The following is a 15,836-nucleotide window of genomic DNA, read 5'->3' on the forward strand; positions in this document are numbered from 1 at the left end:
TATTTCTCACTTGGAAGGTAGCTTTCCTCATAGCTATCACATCACTGGGGAGAGTAGGTGAGCTTCAGTCACCAACCATAGAGGAACCATTTTTACAAGTACACCAAAACAAAGTGATTCTTCGGACCAACCGTAAATTCCTACCATAGGCAACCCTATATCAAAATCGGGTATTGCACAGTGGAAATCTCCTGACATTATCGGCCTGCTCAAGAGCAGGCAGAAATGATTAACCCGAGGAACAGGGACATAGGATTTGGGTTGGTGAGGGCGAGTTAAGGTTGGTCTTCTCTCTAGTGGGTGTTGGCCAGGGCAAGGCTGTACTTCTGCCACTTCCCCGATACCTCCTGCGGATCAGCAACTGGACCTCGTTTCTTACCCTGGGATGATTCGCTCTGGAGATGCGGGCCGTCCTGTAATGTCTCAGGGAGGTATCCCTCAGGAGTTAGTGCTCTGGTGGGACACAGCCACTAGTAATGAGGGCCCTAGTGTAAGAGAACACTGTTGCTGAAATACAAAACCTTTTAAGTCATCATTTTCATAAATACTAGGGCTCAGGAATCACACTGCCTGATCTAGCCCTTTGTTTTACCTGATGTTGGAATAAAGCTGAACACTGTTTGCGGGGATTGTATAGCGATGTCTGTGTGCTGTGCATTTGTTGACTTGTGTTCTGTTTATGATTCATTGAGATTGACGGCCATTTATTCTCTCTCTCTTTTGCCAGTGTTGCAGAGTGCTGCGCTACGCCATACTCCCTCATTGGACTGACCTTTACTGTCTCCTACCTCGCTCTGGGCTTGCTCAATCTCTGCAAGTTCTACCTGGTGGGTTTTAGTGCCTTCCAGAATGGCAATGTGATGCACAGGTGAGTGCTCTCATCACACCTCCTTCCCTCCTCGACCCAAAGTACTCGGTGTGGTAAGCTGTATTGTATTTTCAGCATTCACTCCCATTGGAAACCCGTTCTTTCAGAAGTGCTGCACATATTGATTTCAGTAGTTGCTTTTGTACAACATTTTTTAAAGTGGTGGTGTTTTGCAGTCTATTTTGGCATTAAAGGATGGATCCCTTGTCTCTTGGTGTTGGCGATACAGATGGGAGAGTCTCTGATATACAGACTTAGATCGCTGAATTGGCTTAGCTGCTATTGGCTATGGCCCCAGTGTGTTCGCTTCGGCCACCCCTAGGACTGGAAAGAGACCCACACAGTGGCAACAGCATAGGAACAAGCAGAAACTGCCTGTGCCGCTGAGGGTTGTAACATGCAGATGTTTCTCTGAACCATGTTCAACAGGCCTGGACAGCTTCTACTTCATGAGCGTGGTCCTTTTAGTAGTATTACTATACATACATGCGTGTGCGCATACATGCTGTGCTTGTCAGCTCCAAAGTTCACATTTCTGTATCTATACAATTCTCTATTGAGCACTGAGTGTAATGTGTTTGTAATTAACTGATTAGTTAGAAATCAGTATTTTATGCTGATTGGGTTCAGCAATTGAATTTGTTTCTGGATGAATGTCTTGAGGCGTAATATTTTGAAGTTTAATGAAAGGAGACTGGTAGTCATTGTATGAGTGGGTATTTAGAAGTATATCACATAATCTTCTCTGGGGTTTGCGGTACTCCTTTCGACTGTGTGAATAGTTTAGTTTGTCTGAGGTACGGATGTGCTGTGTGCCTAGGGACTAAAGGGCTGTGGAGTCTGTGTATGGGAAAGGCATTCCAGGTCTTTATCAGTAAATGATGGATAGACAGGGATTCTTTTCTGTTGGTGAAACTGTGGAGTGTTTGGGTAAAGTGAGTGCTTGATGATGCATGACTATATGGTCATTCTCTGAGGGTAGTTGGGTGTCTGAGCACACTGTACGCGTACATGTACTGTGATGGGTTAAGCTGTGAATCTGGTATTGGGTGGGTGTTAGCAATAGATAAGCAAGACTGCTCTTCCATGGTCCAATGCTGTGGTCCTTAACCTTTTGACCCCTGTGGGCTCCAGCTTAATCATTTCTGCATCCAGAGGACCCCCACTGAATCCTTGCTGAAATTAGGAGATCTGGAGACCCCCACTGAGTCATTACTGAGTGCCGGGGACAGATATATTAAAAAAACAAACTAATAGGCGGGTGGGATCGTTTCTAAAATCAATTGAGGCCACTCATCAGCCGTACTATATTCTGTTTGATTTGCTGCGCTCACGAATCAATCTAAGAAACTGCCTCAATGTGAAACGTCAACACTTTAACTTTTACTAATTCATTCAACAGTAATGAATATACTGTGAATTTCTGTGTTACATGGCAATTGTGTATATATTTTGTGTACTTTGATGAAATTGTACCCGACATATAAAGAATATATTCCAGAATTGCTTGTGATTTTATGTCCCCACCACGTACTTTCACTTTCACATCTCAATCCCCATCTCCCTCCTTTCCGGGCACTGTTACTTTGAATTTTGTTACCCTTATAGGTTGACTCAAGATTTGTTCTTTGCATAGATGCATATTTCCATTGTGATTAAATAACACTGGGATAATAGCCGCTTTGTTTATCTAACCCCCTGGCTGCGGCTGGAATTCTGCGCCTGTGCGGCACATTCCGATCGCGGACGTGGTCATGGCGGCTCCCGGCTGTCATCAGCACACGCCCACCGTAACTGATGACGACCGGGAGCCGTCATCAGCACCGAAGGGGTTAATCTTGTATGTTGTTTTGAATTTTTTCCTTCCCTTCTTACTCCAATGTTACCACTACACTGGGACCACTCTAATATATACTGTCCATGCGAGTGACAAATATATGGATGTATTTGTATTCAGTGTTTATAATGAGTGACTGTGGGTAATTCCTTCACAACCTTTAATGTAGGATCCTTCCATCTACAGGGGAGTGACAGAAGGGGTGACCCTGCTGCTTCTGGCCCTCCAGACTGGACTGCTCGATCTTCAGGTTCTCCAGCGAACCTTCCTCCTTAGCATCATCCTGTTCATCGTTGTGACGTCAACCTTGCAGTCCATGATTGAAATCACTGACCCCATTGTGCTGTCGCTGGGCGCATCTCGCAACAGGTAAAAAATAAATATAGGCTTAAAATGAGGGCAGTGATGAGGGAGGAGGACATCACATACTTGCTCAATGCAGGAAGATTTAGTAATGCCTTCAGGTGAGGGTACGCCCTCATGAGGAAACGTATGCATGGATGTGTAGGTGTAAAACTAGGAGGAAGACCCGAATGGGTGATCTGGTAATCTATTATCACTGGTCTTACACAGAAAGAGTAAACCCCTCTCCAGAGTGCATCTAAGAGAGCATCCCTCAGTGTATACAGTTGTGAAAGCAGCCTCTACTAACAGTCTAGCCATGTTACAAGTGTACAGTAAGTGCAGTACAGCTAACAGGGGAGAAGAATGTACTGCACCTTTCTGCATCTTCAGTGTTTAGGGGCTCTGAGAATGTGCAATATAATTGAATGTAAATATGAAGCCACCATCTACTGTAGGTTGGCCCAGTTATGCTCGGAAGGAAAGGGTTCACATAGGTTGGGTCTGCATTTTATGTGCTTGTCTTTTTACTCCCCCTGTCTACATTTTAAAGGATCTACAAGAGAACTGATCTAGTGTCCCACCTTTTTGTTTTTCCCCAGGAGTCCTTGGAAGCATATCCGTGGCGTTAGTATGTGTCTCTTCCTGTTGATTTTTCCCTCGTTTATGGCATACAAAATATCCCGCTTCTTCCACATGGATTTCTGGTTGCTTATTCTGGTCTCCAGCTGCATGCTTACCTCTCTACAGGTGAGGCTATTGTCGGTACCTTAAATTTTGTAGCTGGTTACCACTATCTGGATGCGTATTTTCACTGATTTTATTCTATTATCTCAATGTTTGTTTTTGATTGTAACTTTTGCCTCCAGCTTAAAGTGACCCCTTCTCGTCTGTTCCTTGAAGATGAGTATTTTTCTTCTTTATGGACTTGTCTTTGAAGGTTTCAAGTGTGCAGGAGACTCTTGTTGGAACTGAACTTCCTGAATCCTGGTCCTTGGAGTTTGACCTCTGAGAATCTCTTATCTTTGGTGTCAACCAGATCGCTGTATTTTCAATAGTCATGATCCCATTAATGTTTGCCAACTCTTCCTGCAGGTGATGGGAACCATCTTTGTCTACACCCTGTTCATGATCGAGCTGGTCCAGGACAACCCCTTGGAGAAGATGGACGAGATCATTTATTACGTCAACGCTGTGAGCAGGGTGCTGGAGTTCCTGGTGGCCGTCTGTGTGGTTGGATATGGCACATGGGAGTCCATTTTTGGTGAATGGAGCTGGATGGGCGCCTCGGTCATTATCATACACTCCTACCTGAATGTCTGGCTGCGGGCCCAGTCAGGCTGGAAGAGTTTTCTGCTGCGGAGAGAAGCTGCCAAAAAGATCAACTCTCTTCCTAATGCCACCAAAGAGCAGCTGTTTGCTCACAACGACGTGTGCGCAATCTGCTTCCAGGTAACCAGAGCATCTTTTAAAGCAGTTCCTCTTGACCCCAATAGACCCTCAATCAGTATATGTGAAGTGCAGATTGTCACCTGTGAGGGTTTCCAGGTACTGGGTTGGTGCGCTCAGTCGAAAAGCCAGGTTTTGAGTCTGTTTCTGAAGTCCGCTAATAAGGGTGATGTTCGGAGGTGGGGGGGGCGACTTAGTGGCGAGGTAGAAGAAGGAACGGCCTCCTCTGTGGCTGTGTAGCATGCTTTATAGAATGAATTTAAAACTTATAAGCTGTATTTGTTTTTATTTGCTTTTAACATGTATTTTGTGTTGCAGGTAGTGGTACAGTTTTCCCTGTGTTGGTCCTTAGTTACTTTTGTTGCTCTTCATACTTCCTCAGTGACCACCTATCCGTGATCTGCTCTGAATTTGATTAGGGGTAGATATTTGAGACGTGAGCAAGAATTGTAGGGAGTTCGACGCCGATACACTAGGGATAACACCAACACCTTACTCTGCATTCCCAGATTAGCACAGTGGTCTCATCTTGTTTTTTTATCCTTAGCACTATTCGTAAGATATCTCGTTTCTTTTCCCTCCCGGCTCTGAAACTCATTCTCATGGCCATGGTCTTGTCATGCCTGGATTATGGCAACATTTTGTATAATGGTCTTCCCGCCTATGACCTCCGGCGCCTTCAATTGGTCCAAAACCAAGCTGCTCGCCTCATTTATGGCCTTTCCAAATCACACCACGTCACTCCTCTGCTTAAAGCCCTGCACTGGCTCCCAATCAGAGAACGTGCTCTATTTAAGTTGGGCTGCACGACCTTCCAGGCCTGCGCTGGGACTGCTCCAGCCTTCATCAACTCCGAAATTAAAATTTACACACCCAGCAGAGAGCTGCGCTCCTCCTCTCAGTCCCTTCTCTCTGTACCTCGCTTTCGGAAGAAAAAATCTGGGGGCATGAAGTTCTCTGTCCTCGCCCCCACCTTTTGGAACACCCTTTCTGTCACCATCAGGTCTGTCGCCTCCTATTCTGAGTTCCGCAGGGCGCTGAAGACATTCCTCTTCTCACAAGCCTTCTCGCCCTAGCACCTGCACTTCTGCCATCCAGGGTTTGCATCCCTAGCGCCAAGAAACCGCCTGGTAGCCGTGCGCTTTATAAGTACTTTTAACTTCAACTTCTCTCACGGCTCCCAATATTAACCATCTGGCATTTGTGTCATCGAATCTTTTTTTCTTCTACCTATCCTGTCACAATTCAGGAATATATAATTTGATAAAAAAATTACTTCAATCCCACTCCTGGTTCCACCAGTGGTTGGTAAATAGAAAATTCCTGCAGTCACCTTTGATATCCCAGCTCTGTGTAAACTGGCTTGCATTAACCTCTGGCTGGGGCTAATTTCAGAGTTGTTGCTGTTTCGAGTGCAGCTACGTTAAACCTGCCAATTTATACCTCATTTGTTAGTACCATTAATCAGTATCCCAACCTTAGTAGAGTAAATGGCTAGAAAATACTTGTCCATGTGTATTGAAAGAGAGGATTGTTGTGTTGTGCACCTTTAGAGACATTATATCCTTAGGCTACGAAATCTGAAGTTCTTATTACCTGAGACCACCGCTTCTGTTTCACTTCAAAGTGGGATTATACACTTTTCTCCTTTATTATTAGGAGACTAACAGCTTTCTGTTATTTTAATGATCTGGGGAAATATAGTCTCTTTACCTGCTTGACCTTGGGAATTTTGTTTATCTCAATCTGTCTCTCCTGTCCAAAAGGATGCACTTCTTTATTGCTATGACACTTTTATTTATTTTGTTTTTGTTTGGCATGCAGGTTGTAGATATTGTTACTCTGTTTTTTTCATGTCCAGGTGTGTAAAAGCTTTCCACATGAGTATAAAAGTCTCTGAATCGTGAAGCTTCATGGTACCTCCTCATGTGAACCATGATGGTTGACATGGTTATCGGGAAATTAGATGCTTTACAGGAGTTAAATTGCAGAGAGAGAGGCACGCATTTAAACGACGAACTGTGATATGTAGTACCAGGTAGGAAATGTGGAAAGGAGGCTAGTGCATCTCCGTAGTGAGCCTCAGGCAGTTAAAGATCACGAGGACCTTCTAATTTTGAGATCTACCACAGTCAACCCCACCATACCCGTTCTCAATGATCCTCCCAACGGAATTTGATCTAAATGTGTTATAAACCACCCCTTTCTCTAAGTTCCTGTGACATCTTCTAAGACCAAAGTCATTTCAACATTATAATTAGAAATTTGGGGTTCTAAGTAAATCTGCACCACACCCTCAATCAAGCTTACTCCTTTCAGCATTTGTTCAAATAAAGCCAACTCATCTTCCTGTCTGGAAGTGGGTAAGTGGATGATTGCAGCAGTGTTTTACAATTTAGAAACAGTTTTTTCTGTCATTGTTGGGCTTCTGGATGCCGGTGATGTAATCACTTTATTTGTCTGAGATCATGTTGCTTTTGTGAGAGTTGTGGGGATTGTAGAGGGATGCAAGGTTCTCTCAGGGAATTTGATTTTCTATAACATCTTTTTGAACTTGTGTATCACTCTTTTGTTGAAGTTTGTTTTAAGTTTACCAAGGTGGTGAAAGTTGGTCTCTGTTGGTTTCTTTTTAACTGAGAGGATCTTTTCTATCAATGGTTCAATAGTTATTGGGAACGGGATAATGGTATCCGCATCTTAAGTTGGTGTGGATAGAGGGAAAAGTTTGAGACAGTCCACAGGGAGGTTTTAAAATTAGTTTGCTGTGATTATGGATGGTTTAGGTTGACTTTTATACAGTGGCCCAAGACTCGTTTGGTGTGTTTATGTTGCTAATGGAAACCAACATGCAGTGGGTTAAACAGATGGTCAGACCAGTGTAGGGGGGTTGTGGTGCCACAGAGCAAGGAAGGGCTAACATGACCAGTTCAGGATTATCGCGTAGTGATTGGACTCCGTGATATGTGAAGGTAGACTAAATTGATGTGATGCCAGTCACTGCACGTCCTTTGTAGTTCAGTCACAGAGGTGGGTGTTGTTGAAATGAGAAATGGGGAATTTGGAGAGGATATTTGAGAACCTAGGGGTTAATTCCATGATAGTTTATGAACGGCGGATGAAATGTAATGTAGAAGAAAATTAGTGAGAGGTTAATCTGTTAGCCGCTTGGGGGATTTGGCGGATGGAGGTAGCCAAACCTTCAGTGATTGGAAAGGAGGATGCTTTCTGATGTAAAAGCTACTTCAAATGAAGATGTTGATGGAGGGAGAACTGCAAGTGACCTTTAGTCTCTGTGCTGATGGCAAAGAACTGAAATAGCCATAATCAAGCTGATCTGGATGCCAGTTAATCCGCCTTCACGCATGTAGCCCTACTAGTCACCTCAGGATCTTATTGCTAGGCTGGTTGCACATCTGTTTGTCTGACTGTCATATGCAAGGTGAGATCCTCGCCCCTGGTTTTGAGAGGTCCTTACCTGTCTAAGTCTCAACATTGTGACAAACACAAAACTCTTGTGTATACGGATTGGAACGTCTTGTAATAAATTCTGGTGGAGTTTAAAATCAAACGGTATGTTAAACTAACAATGCTGGGATTGCTACTACATACCACAGTCTTTCAATCTGTGAAGGTGGGGGGTATGCTCCTGAACAGTAACTTTGTGGATAGAATTATTTTATTTGTGTCAAACACAAGATTGCAACTGTACCTTCAGAGAATGCTGTTCATGCTTCCTGAAGGAAAGACGTTCATGTTCTGCACTCACCTCTTTCACACAAGTTCTTCAAGGCCACTGTTCAGACATTCACTTTGTCTGCTCAATAGAAAAATACCTGTAATCTTATTTGGGTTTGGGATTTTGGAAGCTAGCTAAATCTTACGAATTCTAGAATTGTCTAATGCTGTGGCCCTTAATAATTTCTGGACCCCCACTGAATCATTGTTGGAAACCGGAGATTCCCTCTGAGCCATTACTGGAAGCCAAGGACAAATATTGAAAGAAAGAAAAAAGTACATGTTCGAGGAATGTGAGCTGTAGATCACATGCTTTGCATACTCCTGCCACCTAGTGTTGGGTACGGATGTTTGCAAGTTGTTTTTCTTCGAAGAAGTCTTTTCCAGTCACAAGGTAGGTGACTTCTCCTTTCAGTGATAGTGTGCATGGGCATCAACTCCATTGTTAGATTATTTTCCTCCAGAGGGTTAGAATGGATCTAGTAAGTAAAGAATAGAGATGTCTATGCGTATGTATGTAGAAAAGATGTACAGTTACTGGTACCCGGAGAGGCGGGTGGGCGCATGTGAATCTACAGCTGTACATGCCAAGAACAGATGTTTACAGGGTGGGTAACACCCGTTCGATGCATGTGACCTGTAGATCACATGCCTTGCATAGATTATACAGCAGTATTCTCCCAAAGCGGTAGCTAACCTGTAGCTGTTGGAGTTGTCTGAAACAGTGTTTTAAGTACTGCCTGGCCCACATTAGCTTGTTGTCTCGCTAACACATCTACACAATAGTGTTTGGTGAATGTGTGTGGTGTAGACCATGTTTCAGCTTTACAAATGTCAACTATTGGGGTGTTTCCCAAGAAAGCCATAGTAGCCCATATTTTGCGAGTGGCATGCGCTCTAGGGGGTGTAGTTAAAGTTCTTTTTCCTTTTGCATAGCAAGTTTGAATGCATTTAACCATCCACCTGGCAATACCTGACTTGTTTATGGGATGGCCCTTGTGTGGTGGAGCAGAAGCAACAAAAAGTTGTTTGGTTTTACAAAATGATTTTGTCCTTTCAATGTAATATAAAAGGGAGCTTCTGACATTGAAGGTGCGTAGAGCTCGTTCTGCCACTGAATCAGGTTGAGGAAAGAATACTGGTAATTCAACCGACTGATTGATATGAAAGGCAGAGAAACTGTGGCTCACATTTATGCATGGGTTCAAAAAGTGGGCCCATTAATCTAGTGGGGACTATGTTAGGATTCCACACTGGGGCAGGTGGAAGTCTTGGTTATATAATTCTCTTAAGTCCTTCCATGAAAGCTTTAATTACGGGCACTCTGAAAAGTGATAAATGTTGCCCATTTTGTAAATACCCAGCTATTGCAGCGAGATGTAGTCAGATAGAAGTGTAAGCCAATCCTGACTGCTGCAAGTATAACAGGTGGCAAATATTTTGTATTGAAGCATCACAAAACGTTTCCATTTAGCTGCATAACAGGCTCTTGTAGTAGGCCATTGGGCCTCTTTGATGATGATCATACAGTCAGGTGGTAGATTTAGATAACCAAACTCTATGATTTCAGGAGCTAGATCTCAGGTTTCAGTTGTTTGGGATCTGGGTATCTGATTTCTCCATGGCTCTATGAGGAGACTGGATGTGAGGTGTAGCTTTTGATGTGGAACTAGTGAGAGCTCCAACAGGGTTGTGAACCACGGTTGACAGGCCATGTGCGAGCTACTAGGATCAGTGTGAGGGATGTTTATCTGAGTTTCCGAACCACTCATGGAATGAGTGGGAGAGGCGAAAAGTGTAGGCAAATATCTCTGAGTAGTTCATCCACAGTGCATTGCCTTTGGAGAGCGGGTGTGGGTACCCGGAGGGGAAGTTTGGGTGTTTTGCATTTTAGTGTGTGGTAAAAAGATCTATTTGAGGGACTCTCCAACTTTGAAAGTATGGGACGAGAAATTGAGGATGATGTTCCCATTCGTATATTTGCTGTCTCTGTCTGCTGAGAAGATCCCCAATCTGATTGTTCACTCCTGGGAGGTGTTTCGCTATGAGATAGATTTTGTAGAGAATGGCCCACCTCCAAATGTCTTGGACCAAGTGTGACAGTTGGAGCGAGTGTGCCCCCTCCCCCCCCCTGTTTTTGTATGTAATACATAGATGTCATGTTGTTGGTACGAACTAGGACAGTTTTGCCGACCAGGTGAGTCTGAAGTGCTTTGAGCGCTTGAAACACTGTTAGCACCTCTAGATGGTTTATGTGGAGAGTTTTTTGCTGATGACTCCACAGGCCTTGCACTCTGTGGTGTTGAAGATGAGGAGCCCAGCCAGTGAGGGATGCATCCACTGTTAGCATTGTCTGTGGAACTGGGTATATGAAGGGCCTTTCTTTTGTTACATTTTGTGTGTTCCACCACTGCAGAGAGTGATGAGTACAGCCGCTTTCCAACACTAGATTGATTAACAGACCCCGCGATTGGTTCCACTGACTCGACAAGCATTCTTTTAAGGGATGCATTTGATGCCTGGCATGGGGAACGATCATGATGCAAGATGCCATCATTCCCAATAGTCAATTGGTATGTAACAATCTAGGCAACCCAAGAGATAGTAATTGGAAGGGAACTGAGCTACAACGTTAGTTTTTGTAAAAAAAATTCCACAGTTTATTCAGAATTGACAAAACACATACAATGTCACATTTCAAAATTAAAATCAACAATAATGAATTTTACACAGTAAAAGAATCAGAACATCATATAAAAAAATCCAATTATATATAGAAATACATGTAAGGTAAAAAAATTGTGAGAGAGTGTGGCAAGATATTTCTCTACGCGCGTTTCGGCGAACCAGCGCCTTCTTCTGGAGCAGCCACCAAAATTTCTAAAAGGAAATGTATGTAACAAGGAAAATTATACATATTATCAAGTGTATTCATTAAAGCATGGTTTAAGAGATACAGTTTACAAATTCTAACAGTAGTCTCAGATTGTACTTTCCTATTTACATTAGTCACAATGTTTTGACATATCCACATTTTTGATTTTGTTTCCTTGCTTTACTGGCATCGACAAAATTGAAAGGCAATGATGGAATAGTAACAAATAAGTGGACCTCTAGTAGGAACAAGCCAACGGATATTATTGTGAAGCTATGCGATTCTCTAGGGACCTTTTGCGGGTTTACAGATAGTATGATTAATCTTAATGCAGTGATTCCAACTATAGCATACACTGACAAGAATTGATATACTGTATGGGGTATATTGTAGTTTCTTTGTTTCTATGATTAGTGGTTCCAACAGTCAGAATCCATGAGCTTAAAAAGGAATATATAGTGGGAAGTTCCTAGATCCAATTATGAAGGAACTTCTAAGTTTCATTAGATAGTACGATACATCCAATAGTTGTAAGACACTTACATGGAGACAAAGGATTATATGTAAAGCTCAATGGCTATATCTGGTTGTAGGTGAGAGATTTTACTATCCTATTTTCTGGAAATAAATGAACTTCTACGTTTCGTAAGATAAAAAGATGCATCTAATAATTGTAGGCACTTACAAGAAAACGAAGGATAATATGTAAAGCTCGATGTCTGGATCTGGTTCTAAGTGAGAGGTTTTCCTCTCTTGGTTTCTGGAGATAACACTATAGACCAGAAGAAAAAAAGGGGGGGGAAAAAAGGGTACTGTTGTATACAAGTCAATAATTAGTGTCTCGATATCAAGGCATTTAAATTGATGATTTTTACCTAATTCAATTTGTGTCCTGGATAGGTTTCCAAGTTCAGTCTTTACTATTTGATGCTTTTAGGTCATAGTTTTTTTTGGTCTTATATTTCCTACGAACATAAATTTCGAAGTTTAGTAATTTATTTTAACCAAATGTGTGTAGAAATTACGTTTTCTCTACACATTATCGAGTGAAGTCGGTAAATTACCTGAAAAATTTGACAGAATATCATTTAATCCCGCCAACCGGAATCTATGAATCACTTGGGCCAAGGGTGGGCTTGGTGACTCGGTACTACGATAACGCAATCCTCGTGATGTGGGGATCTTGTTGGAGGTAATCTCCTGTGTTTTACAGGGAAATATTTTAGAGTAAAATATTTGTTTAAATTTAAGACAACAGGAACTTTGTTGGTATTTTCAATGCAGTAACAGATAGATTTAATTACCTTGTTAGTTTACTTCCAAAAGAGTTGATAAGATGAGGTTTAAAATAACTTCTTGTCTGAAAGGTAAAGAGGGACGAATTGTATAAGTAAATAGTAAGCCAGAGGTGAGAATATCACGCTAAGTGATAAGAAGATCTTACCCAATATACATTAACAGGGCTCTCGATTTCCGGCGGCGGGACGCGGGGTTTCTGCAGACGTGTCCGGATGGATAATACCTGGATGCGCCGAGAGTCGCGTTTTTATGATGATGCGACTAATTGGCCGATGTACATCAGGTGTGCTCCGTATAGAGAGAAAGAAGGGACTTACTATTGTGGCGCGATAGAGAGAGGACTATATTTCTAAAGCAAGCCGGGTGAGGATACTCTCTGAACTTCCTGTTGACGCGTGAACGTTACCCTGAACAAATGATGCGTCAAGGCATTGAGATAGAAGAAAGAATAATATTAACAGAATCCCTACTAGTAACAACAAAGGGGGGACTATACTCCCTCTATGAAATAGCGCTTCAATATAAAATTTATGTATCCTTGAAGATTTATATAGCAACCAAAAAGGGGCTATTAAGTAGGGCAGTTAGTTGCTATTGAGGATACTATTAAGGGTTTTTCACAGAGGATTTCGTTCATGTTTCTTTGAAATTTTAAGTGACAGAGAACTCATATACAAGGGAGCTAATTTATCTAAAAAATAGTGCAGGAGGTTAGTAGGGCTATAAAGAATTAACGGTGACTTAGCATATGGCATGTTCCCATGGCAGTTCACTGTTCAATCCCTCACGGAAGGTGTTAAAAACAAAAATCCAGAACACCTCCCTTTTCTTTCTGATTGCTGATCCACCATTGGCATCTGGGGTGTGAATTTTTTCTAAGACTCTCCAAGTAAAGTCTTCGGCACTGTGTCCTTTTTCCAGAAAATGTTTTACCATTGGGGCAGCAAGTTTCTTAGTTCTAATCGCAGAGCGATGTTCATTGAGACGTGTCTGGATCATACGGGAAGTTTCTCCTATATATCCCAGGAGGGAGGGGCATTGTATAAAGTAGATCAAATTCGAGGACCTACAGTTCCACATTTCTTTTGCATTTGTTTTATGGCCATTATGAGTGAATTCCTCTCCTCTCAAGATATTAGTGCAGGAGGAGCAGGAGGAGCAAGGAAAGGTTCCTTTAATTGGGTTGTTTGATACAATCGACCTTTGTGTCAAATTTCTTCCAATCACTGTGGTTTTAAAACGTGAGTGGACAATGTATTCTTTTATATTTTTGTTTCTTTTATAGGCAAAGGGGGGTTTGGCTAATTTCTGTTCAGAGGAACAGTTGCTGTTCAAGATGTGCCAATTCGAGTTTATTACATGTTTGATTTTGGCATCAATAGTTGAATGTTTTGTTATACATACAACCTGTTCGTTGGTTTTCAAGGGTTTGGGTTTGAGTAAGCAATCTCGGTCATAGTAACGGGCACGTTTGTAGGAATGTCTCACTAACCGATGAGGATAGCCTCTCTCAATAAATTTGCTTCTCATAATTAGGGCTTGTCGGTCGAAGTCAGCTAAACTTGTACAATTTCGTCTGACTCGTAAGAATTGAGAAAATGGGATGGAATCTTTTTGTGATCTTGGATGAAAGCTGCTGTAATGCAGCAAGGTGTTCCTAGCTGTGGGCTTTACATGTAAGTCAACTTTAAGGTAGCCCGCATCATTTATTATTTCGATATCCAAAAACTCCACCTTTTCGCAACTGGTGTGCGACGTGAAATGAAGATTAAGGTACGCTTCATTTATCCAAGAGATAAACTCCTCTAGAGTCTCCCTCCCATCAGTCCAGACAAAGAAAATGTCATCTATGTATCTGGACCAATGGGAGACAGACTCGAAAAAAGGGGCCATCTCATTGTGGATGTATTTCTCCTCAAATGCCGCCATGTATATATTTGCGATCGAAGGTGCCACTGATGCGCCCATACTTACGCCTTTGATCTGGCGATAAGTATTGGATCCAAATTCGAAAAAATTATCAATTAGAACAATTTCCAGGCATGCCAGTAGAAATGTTTTAGGGCAAGAGATGTTATGCAGGTCAATGAACCAAGATGTGGTTTTCATTGCTTCGGCTAGTGGAATATTGCTATAAAGGGACTCAACGTCCATAGTGACTAAAAGGTCTCGTTTGGAATTAAAGGCTAATCCTTCTGTTTTTTGTATCATATCACCCGTGTCCCGCACATAGGATTTGATTTTTGATATGAACGGACGCAGATAGTTATCTATATATTTGGATAGTGGTTCAGTGGCGGTGCCTATGGTTGAAACTATTGGACGATAGGGTAGATCATTCAGATTTTTATGGATCTTAGGGAGCCCATATATGCATGCAGTTTTACCTAGATTGTGGTTTAAAAATTCAAATTCCTTCATGTTGATAAATCCATCGTCTAAGGCTGTTTTTGTCAAATACATTATTTTTTTAGATAAGTTTAATGGGGAGTGCGTTTGGATTGGGGTGTAAAATGTACTGTCGTCTAACATTTTCAACATATTTAATTCATATTGGGCGGTGTCAATGAGAACAATCCCGCCTCCCTTATCGCAGCCTTTAATAGTTAAGTCTTTATTAGAGGAAATAGCTAATAGGGCTTGATGTTCTTCTTTGTCTATATTGTAGATGGGTTTGGGGATAAATCTCAGAGCCTGGTCTAGTTTTTTTAAAACTACCAACTCAAAGGTAGCTACTTCTGGTCCCAGTTGTTCTAAAGAGGGACTAAAAGTTGATGGAAGACTTAGAGGTTTTATGATGGCAGTTTTTTCATCCCCATGATTATCTGTTGCGAAAAACCTCTTAAGGCGGATTTTGCGGAAAAAGGAAATAATATCGCAATAGAGTTCAAAGAGATTAGGGGTAGAGTGAGGGACGAAAGAGAGACCTTTGGATAGTAGTGTAATACTGGATGTATCTAAGTCAGTTTTCGAGAGATTGAAAATAGGGATTACATTCCCTGCTTCCAATATTGCCTGTTTCTTGTTTCGCGTATGAATTGGGGTTCCTCCTGTTGTTGATGCTGATGTTGGGGTTTGTAATTCCCTCTCGGTTGTCCCTGGAAATGGACCTGGGGGCGTCCCCGTCCCATCCCTCTGTTCCCTATAAAAGGGTGTCTATGTGCTCCTCTGCCTTGTGCCTGGTTATAGTTAGGCTCTGGTTCATAATAGCCTTCATTCTCATTTTCCGACTCAGAACTTTGTGAGAAGGTATTTACTCGTTGTTGTTCATCCCTATTTTCTGCAGTAAAATGGTTTTGTTTATAAAAATCTAGTTTTAAGTAGGGATAGGTATTTTCGATCGTGACAAATCGTTTATCTTTTAATAATTTGTCGTTTTTTCTTTTGTCTAAATAGCTCGAAAATGATTCGAGTTCTTTGTTGCAATCTAC

At 42.0% G+C, this 15,836-nt stretch overlaps 1 protein-coding gene across 1 annotated transcript in view; it reads left to right on the forward strand.

The window, feature by feature from the left end:
- LOC144817762 (RING finger protein 145-like) overlaps positions 1-15,836 on the forward strand; it is a 69,004-nt gene that overhangs the window by 37,737 nt on the left and 15,431 nt on the right. The window contains exons 6-9 of the mRNA XM_078674553.1: positions 728-868; positions 2,892-3,074; positions 3,650-3,797; positions 4,143-4,499. Coding sequence (XP_078530679.1) covers positions 728-868; positions 2,892-3,074; positions 3,650-3,797; positions 4,143-4,499 — 829 coding nt within the window. The remainder of the gene's footprint in view (positions 1-727; positions 869-2,891; positions 3,075-3,649; positions 3,798-4,142; positions 4,500-15,836) is intronic.

Source organism: Lissotriton helveticus, chromosome 2_1, assembly GCF_964261635.1.
Source record: "Lissotriton helveticus chromosome 2_1, aLisHel1.1, whole genome shotgun sequence".
NCBI lineage: Eukaryota > Metazoa > Chordata > Amphibia > Caudata > Salamandridae > Lissotriton > Lissotriton helveticus.